This window comes from Podarcis raffonei, chromosome Z (assembly GCF_027172205.1).
Source record: "Podarcis raffonei isolate rPodRaf1 chromosome Z, rPodRaf1.pri, whole genome shotgun sequence".
Taxonomy (NCBI): Eukaryota; Metazoa; Chordata; class Lepidosauria; order Squamata; family Lacertidae; genus Podarcis; species Podarcis raffonei.
The window spans coordinates 48,661,110-48,669,783 of NC_070621.1; the positions used below are offsets into that span (position 1 = coordinate 48,661,110).

General features: G+C 44.9%; 1 protein-coding gene across 1 annotated transcript in view; it reads left to right on the forward strand.

Moving 5' to 3' along the window:
- Positions 1-717: 717 nt before the first annotated feature.
- Positions 718-8,674, forward strand: part of SLC6A14 (solute carrier family 6 member 14) — a 51,924-nt gene continuing 43,967 nt past the window's right edge. The window contains exon 1 of the mRNA XM_053373792.1: positions 718-1,239. Within this exon, the coding sequence (XP_053229767.1) occupies positions 1,054-1,239 (186 nt within the window). The 5' untranslated portion in view covers positions 718-1,053. The remainder of the gene's footprint in view (positions 1,240-8,674) is intronic.

Below are 8,674 nucleotides of genomic sequence, written 5' to 3' on the forward strand. Positions count from 1 at the left end.
AGTCCACATTACACTGCAGAAGGTAAATTCACTTTGTCACTCAAACAAGTGGCAAAGAATGTTAGTCCTGTACATTTTGCCTCTACAGCTGGTGGCAGGTATGAAAGGGTGGAGTGAGTTCTGAATGGCTTCATTTGATGCATTCCTGAACTAAGTGCTCTTTGTGCAATGTAGGACATGAAGAATTTGGGGCATCCCCATTTTGAGTGGGGCTTGTGCAATAGAGGGTAGGAATAGCATACCTTGAAAGAGAGTGAAGTGGACTTGTGTTGGACTGGTGATTATGACAAGCACTATAACTTTCTACAGGGAAACACCTTTTCCCCAAGCACACTCAGAACCTTTGGAAAGCCATGAATCTGACCGCAAAATTTCAAAATGCTGTTATGTTGCTGAATAAAATGGAAAGTTTGGAGGAAACATGGAAAGCTCAGAAACTCAGCAACCAAAATAAGTTTGCTGTGGAAAGTCTGTACTGAGAATAATGTTGATCTTAGCAAGTCAAGCACTAGAGGAAGAAGGAACAGCAATTCCCTCAGTGTCATTAAATAACAATTTTACTTCCTCGTGAAAGGGGCATAAGGACAACAGGTTAGGAAGGGACACCTAATCATCACTCAGAGGCATCCCTCTGACTAATTTCATTGTTTGCTCATTTTGAAGTAGCTAATGAGGTAAACCTGGTGTCATAAAGGTAGATGCAGCTGAAGCTTTTCAAAGAAGCCAGCCAGTGGGAGCCATGAGTGCCATTTAGCCAGAACCTGAGTCAGGTGGCAGGGAGAGGATCCTAGTGGTGTGGGCATTTCCTGTTCCATTTCCTTGGGAGATGGGACATCTTCTGGGGGTTTTCCACATGAAGCCCCGCCTGCCAAAGACAACCCTCGAACATGATCCAAGGTCATAGAAGCCCATGCTTAGAACTGGCCATCAATCCTTTAGTCAAGCCACTTACTGGGTGGGGATTTAGAATGTTGAACGGCAGCCGCTGTGCATCAGCTGGGTGCTTAAGCAGGCATTGCTCTCAACTCTCAGCACCCAGGGGTCACCCAGTGCATGGTGGGCCTCCCTCTCTCCCTCTTAGCCTCCAGAAGTCCAGAACTTGGCAGCACGAAGGCTCTGCCCCCCAAAATGTGGGACCAGGGCTTGCTGTGGTTGTGGACCCTCAGCCAGAAAGGACAGAATAATGCTTCAGGAACCGGGACTGGCGAGCCAGGTCCAGAGGCTCAGGCCTGGAACAAAGTAGGTGCTTGATTTACATCCCTATATATGGTTACTGGGTTGGCATGCTTCAGACAGGAGCAAAAAGCTGGTGTGTAATTCAGAGGGTAGGGCTGAGGTGAGAGGAATTTTTTTTTCACCTGGGGCCCACATGATGTTCCACCTGGCACCACTGTCTGCTTCATGCTCAAGTGAGCAGGGACCTTAGATGTTCATGCCCAGATACTAAACTACAAAATGAAGAGCCGTCATCATGTTCTTGAATGACTCTCCTCTGCCTTTTTCCTGCAGAGCATCAAAGTCAACACAGAGTAATTCTTTTTCTGGCTAGCACCTTTAGAATTTGGTGAGTACTGCTGTGTGGCTTGTCCCACATCAGTTCCTAGACTTCCACTTGGAACAGCACAGCTGCCAAGAGTGATAAGGATCTTTGGGGCAGGCTCCTTTTCTGGAAGACAAAATTTGACTTCTTTCTTTACTAAATTTCTGTCTCATCTTTCCTCCCCAAGGAGCTGGGGACAGCAAACTACAAAGTAAGAAAACAAGGCAATTAAAAACAAAACAAAACAAATAAAAAAAATCAAATGCACCACAGGACATTTTAAAAATTACAGTATCTAAGAAGAATGACAAACACTTGCACACCCTCACACTTAATAATTTCTTCGAGCCATCAAATGATTGGGTGGAGAGAAATGTTCTTAAATTCCTTCTGAATGTTAACAGAAGGGAGGAAAAGAAGAGAAACATCCCTTACCAGGGTGGGCATTTCACCAATGGGGGGCCACCACTGAGAAGGACCTGCTGTGGTCAACAGGCAGCACTGAACCTACCACCACTGGGGTCTCCCCTTCTGATCCTAGGACCCAAGATGGGAGGTATTAGGAGAGGCACTCCTTTAGGCACTTGGGTACCTAAAAATTATATTATCAGAGAGAGAGCTAGACTTGAATCCTTCTCTCTAGGTATCATTGCAAGATACACAGCAGGTATATGGAGCCTGATTTCAATATAAGAGATGACCCTCTCTACCCTTGCCTTTGACAGAAAAGGTGTCATGTTTTGTGAGACCCTCTTTCATCTATAACTGTTCTGTTCCACTTGGAATGGTCTTTACTTGTTGTATCATTATAATAGTTCTACCTGTTTTCTTAACTGTGCAATATGTTGGTATAATCCACACTGGGATGGGATGAAGGGTGGGCAAGAAATAATGTATCTATATTTATAAATTTATTTTTAAATTTTGGACATTTTAGATTTGTTCTGGTCTGGCACACATGTAATGTATATATTTGTTTCTTGGGGAGGAGGAGTAGACAGAGCTTTATATTTTATATAAGTTTATTTAAGTGTTTTATATAAGATTCCCCTGTGATCTTCAGACTGTATATAATTTTTATAGTGATTTTATTATTATATTATTATTATTTATTACTTTTATCAGTTGCTTTTTTGCAATCAAATGTCTCAAAATAACTTGACGGAAATCAAACACAGCATAGCTGAAAACAGTTTAAAGCCATGCTAAGTTTAAAACATTGATGGCAGGTAAAATGTTCATCTAGCAACCTACTAACACAGACCACGTCCTGCCCACCTACGGAAACATGAGCAACACCACAGGAGGTAACCCTTACTTAACTGAAAGCCTTGGCCAGCAGAAACATGTAAAAGCTGTACAAAGATGGCACCCGGCAATTCTCCCTGGGAAGAGCACTCCACAGGTAGGGGCCACGCCTCAAGAGGCCTGGTCTCGTATTGGGGCACTTCCACAGAGACATTGTTGGATAAATTTAAAAAGTGGTTCCTAGACTGGAGGTATCCCTCCTAGAAACCTAAAAGAAAAGGATGCAAGCTCCAAGTGAGAAGATAGGCCTTTATTAAAATACAGTGGTACCTCGAGATGCGAACAGGATCCCTTCCGGAGCCCCGTTTGCATCCTGAAACGAAAGCAATCCGCATCCGTGCGTCTGTGCGTGCACAGGTTGCGTTTTGCCGCTTCTGTGCATGATGTCATTTTGACCGTCTGCACATGTGCGCACGGCGAAACCTGGAAGTAACGTGCTCCGTTACTTCCAGGTCGCTGCGGAGCGCAACCCGAAAATACTTAACTTGAAGCACATTTATCCTGAGGTATGACTGTACAAATGCAAACAGGGCCAGCCCCAAAAGTAAGGAGGAGGCTGCAAAGAACCACATCCAAAGCCATGGGTTTTTCTTGTTTTTACACTTCCAGATTGCACACATCATTTCTATTCAATACTCAAACAATCACAGCAATCTTAGCTGTTGCAACCCAGTGTCACCATCCTGGACCAGTCAAAGTCATTTGACTCTTCAGATCAGCCCTCACCATAATATCATGTGATTACATCTAACCACTCTTCAGCGTCTTTCTCCGTTAAGACTTTAACTAATTTTCCTGTTGGTTAAAAGTCTTCCAATGTCGCCTTTCATCCGTCTGCAAAACAATTCAAGATTAATCACAATTACTGTGTCCAGCTGATTCTTTTTTTGTGCACCTTAGATCCTAACAGCTTATTCTTTTCAATGTTCTGTAACGGACATTAGCTACTTACAGTACCTAAAAGCAGCTAGTTCTGTACTGTAAGAGGCAGGTACAGGCTCTTTCAGTTTAGCTAGGCCATAGACTCAAAAGAAAACATAATAACCAAAATACAGTTTTATGAAAATATTATTTTTTCCAACAACATCCCAAACTCACTCTTGGTGGAGAGGGGTCTGTTAATGTCTCATCATCTTTGTCATCAGATAATGCATCTTTTTGTATGCCCTTACCCTTATTCACCATTTCCTTATCATCTGGGGCAGCAAGTCTGTACATTCTCTTGCACACCTACCCTAAACTAATCTCCATTTCCTCATTGTTCCTTTCCCTTATCAATGATTCAAAGATCAGATTCTGTAGTTTAATAGCATCTATTGACATATCCATGGAGTCTGCAGGACACAGAGTTGCAAACCACACTTTGCCAACCTAGCGCCCTCCAGGGGTTGATGTGCATGGTGGTCCATAACCTCTGGAGGGCACCAAGTTGTTGGAGGCTGCCATACATGGCACACTTTTTCCCTAGTCCAGGCTCCACCAACCAGATGTTTTTGACAACTCACATCAGCCCCAAGCAAAATATCTGGGGGAGCCATGCCAGGTTGTTGAAAGCTATGCAGATCTGCCCATCCTCATCTCTTTTAGGGAAAGGCCATCCTATTTACTCTGGCTTTTATAGTATTCAGAATCCCTTGAATAGTATAGCTGCAGGCCACCATAATCTCTTGAGTGGTGCAAGATTCCAGGGGTTCCAGGTGCTTACCCAGGGTCCATATTTCCTTCGAGAATGAGGCTCAGTGGCAACTGTGGTGTCTTCAGGGCTGGATTTAGGTTTAATGAGGCCCAAAGTTACTGGAGGTAATGGGGCCCTTTATATGTCCAGCTGTCCTTTGTCAACAACAACTCGGTCCTGGTTTTTGTGTTGAATATATGCTATATGGTAATTGATGGACCTAATAGGTATCTCAAGCCATTTGCACATAACAAAATATGTAGGTTTTATTTATTTTTTTCTTATATTTTGGAAATGTACATCCAGGTTTTTTCCTTTATTTTTGGGGGGGGCCCCAAGAGAGTGGGGCCCTAAGCTATAGTTTGCTTAGCTTATATGTGAATTTGGCACTGGGTGTCTTCATGATATATGGGTTATTTGAACATATATACCACTGGAGCCTATGATGGAGGGGCTCACAACATTAACACCCCAGAAGGACTTGTTTCTACCCTAGCCACAGTCTTGGATTCCAGCAGAAATCAGGCATGGCTCTGCCTCCCAGCTGCCCAGGCTGCAGCCTGCTTGCTTCCAGCTTCTAGCTTGCACACACAACCCCCCAACTCTGGTCTCTACCAGCAAGTTGAGACCATAATGTCCATATAAAACATACCCTAATAATAATAAAAGCAACACTCAGGCTCTCTACTTAATAAACAAAACCTCAACCTCTACCTAGTCCAAAAATCATTCACATCAGACCAGCATTTCTTCCCTTTTAATCCCCTACCCCACCCAGAACTCTGGACAGCTGTTGGTGTCATTGGTGGATGGGTACAGTGTCCTCCAGGGATGGCTCCTTGCTCCTGACACAATGGAGTGTCTGCAGTGCCATACAGAATCCTAGGGTGGGACTGTGGCTAGCTGGAAAGCGAAATGGCAGCATAGCTCTTTGTCTCCAATCTAAGCAGACTGGATCCCAGCAGTGTTGCGTCCTTTTTGACACCTGGGACACATGCATGTGTGTGGGTGTGTGCTGGGCAGGGCCACAGAAGCCACTGCGCCAGGCCAGCCATCACCACCAACACTGCTGAGCACACGTCCACCAGGTGCAGAGGGTTCATGGAGCCCGTGCACCAGCTCAGCCCTGGCCACCTGAGCCAAGCAGGGCTGTGCCCCTGCCCACACATGTGGAGCCCGGTAGACCAATGCAGCTCTTGGTGGGCAAATCCCCCCTGATGCTGGCCAGGCAGCCATTCAGTGAGGGGACTGGGGACGCAGCAGCAGGCAGGGTGGGATGGGACACTCTGTGCAGGGGCGCCTGGCTCACACCCCCATTCTACGCCCGTGATGGATCCTATTGACATCTAATCAAAAAGTTTTACACAGCCTCAGCAAGGTTAGATCTTCAGGAAGAAGTAGAGGGAGCTCTGCCTGAGTCTTCAGAGAAGGCCTCAGATGCTGACATGGCCAGAGGCAATATGAAGGACCAAGAAGGCGGGGAAGTTCTGCTACAATGGAGGAGGACAGAGACTCAGATGTGTACAATAATAAAAAGGCAGGCACTGGCCTTGGACGGGAGAGCAGCCCCAGCTCTGCTTGAGCAGAAATTTGATATGCTATCTCACTAAATGTCAGATATTATTAAAGCAGCAAATAATGCACACAATCTTGATCTAACCAATCTGTCGGCAAACAGCCTTGAAACTGTTGTTTAGCTTGTTTTCTGCTCTGCTCCTGTAACCCTGGGAGTGATGGGGGGGCAGCCTGAAACGCACCTGGAAGCCTAGGCAACCTTGCTTCTCAAGGGTGCCGCTGATGAAATCTGCTTCCCCTGTTCCTCCTTCCAATGAGATTTCAGGTTCAGGGTTTGAAACCTGAGTTAGCCCATCCTTGATAAAAGTCATGAATGAAGGACAGCCCACCTAGGGACCCTATCTGAATCATTTGGAGCTCATTCTGGAGGAAACACAGTGTATGCATTTCACACTTCAAAAGAAATGTACATGTAACCTTGTGACATCCTTCCTGACTCAAAAACAAACAAACAACAACACAAAAAACCAGACAGCTTCCAAAATGAATCATATCCCCTTCCTGGGCTCAGAAGACAAGGCCTGAGAGTTTGTCCCCTTCTGAAGAAGTAAAGCTGACTCCAAACTGAAAATTCCATGCAAAATTTGATGAAATCTGTGCAACAGTGATGAAATAGATGCCTCCTCTTGTTGTGTATGAAGATCCACTATGCTCTTGTGCAACCATCTTGCACTCATTGTCAACTGATCTGACAGGTTTCATTGGCCATGGCAGGCACCATTCATCTTCTAGGTTGGTCTATTTTGGAAATGCACCATTCATTCATTTTTATTTTTCCCCTGAAGCAACATTGATCTGTCTGCTTGGTCTACTTCCATGCTCCCTTGACTGTTGAAACCCAGTGCCAAATTCTCCATACTAATGTGATACCTGCTTGGGAGACCAGCCAGTGCCCAGCTGAAGACTTTTCAGCATTTTAGTTCCTGACTCCTCTTTCTGCATGCCATCCCTTTTTATGTTAAGGGCAGCATAGGAGCCACCTCCTAGGTGCTGAGGGATCTTTGCCCCCCTAAAATATTTGAGGAGGCCCCCAGGTTGATGGGCATTGCCATTCAAATGGTGTGCATGCACTGTGTCATGTGATTGATTATGCAGGGTGGGGCTTACCTCCCCCCCCCATATTTTATTCTAGTTGGCACTCCTGAAAGGCAGAGCAAATTGAAACCTGAACCCCATAGGGCTGACGTGGTACCCTTCCACAAGATGTGGGGGTGAGGATTTCATTCCCCTGCTCTGGAACTCTGTCAAGTGAAAATGCCTTGGCGTTGATGTTGGACTACAACTCCCATCTTCCTTGATGGCTGCTCATGCTGGCTGAGGCTGATGGAGTTTGTAGTCCAACAACATTTGGAACACACCATGTTGGCTACCCATACAGTCTGATGAAGAGTGCTGGTGAACTCCAAAGCTTGCTCCCTGATAATTTTGAATGCAAATGTTGTATTGGCAAGCTGAGATATTTCTATACATACTTTGAATATCTGCGTTCACTGGGTTTGGCGGGGGGAGGGTGGGGAGCGAGAAACCTGCATGTTCTCGCAAACACTTGATGACTATTGCAAAGGAGTCCAAAATTTTCTTAGATGGGGGAACTCTTCTTCAACATGTATTGCATAAAAACAAATAAGGAAGGTGGCCAGAGGAGCACAAAAGGAAGCAGTCACATTGGCAAATAATCTGGCAGGATAAAGCATCTATTGACTTATAGCCTCAGTTTCTACCACATGCAGGTTGCTGTTGCTGAACAGGTTTGCGTGCTGTGTATTGCAATTCTAGTTAGGCAAGTTTAGATTGATACTTTTTAAAAAATAAAAATAAAAATGGTTGCATCACGAGAAAAACAACTCTGTTAACCACACAAGTCAGAGGATGCACTGAGGACCATAAGAAGGAAATTGGAAGCATTTCATGAAAAAGTGCACTTCTCCAGTTAAGCCACCATCTAAGGATGGCTGCCTGTGATGCTGGAGAGCTGCTGCCATTCAGTGTTGCTGATACTGGCCTGGATGTGCCAAGGATCTGACTCAAAAGGGTAAGATTACTTCATTTGCTCATGTTGAACGCCTTGAGATTTCACACATCCACCCACACAGGTAAATGGAGCAAATTCCAGCTGGATATGGAAGTCTTTTATGTTCTATAGAAAAGCCTTTTCAGTGGCAGCCCCATACCTGGTGAGCCACTAGCTTCTGTCTTCCCACAATAAAATTCATATCTCAGCACCTTTCCCAGCCTGGTGCCCCCCAGATGTTTTGGACTACAACTCAGGTTAGCCAAGGCCAAGCTACTTTATGGAACATCTTGCCTCATGAAATATACCTTGCCCCTGCATCGATACCCAAAGACCGTTGGATTCTGGCAGACTTTTTACGTTTTAGCCTTTTTTCAAACACCAACCTTGTCACCTTGCACAATTATTTTATATTGCTTCAAATGTCATTGCAATGTTAAAAGCCATAAGCCACCCGGTGTGCTGGTTTTTTGCACCAGAAGAGCAGGAAACAAAGGTTTCAAAAAAGAAACAGATTGTGCTGATGTGCCACCGCAATATTTTACCAGAATTTATGAGCAGGTCA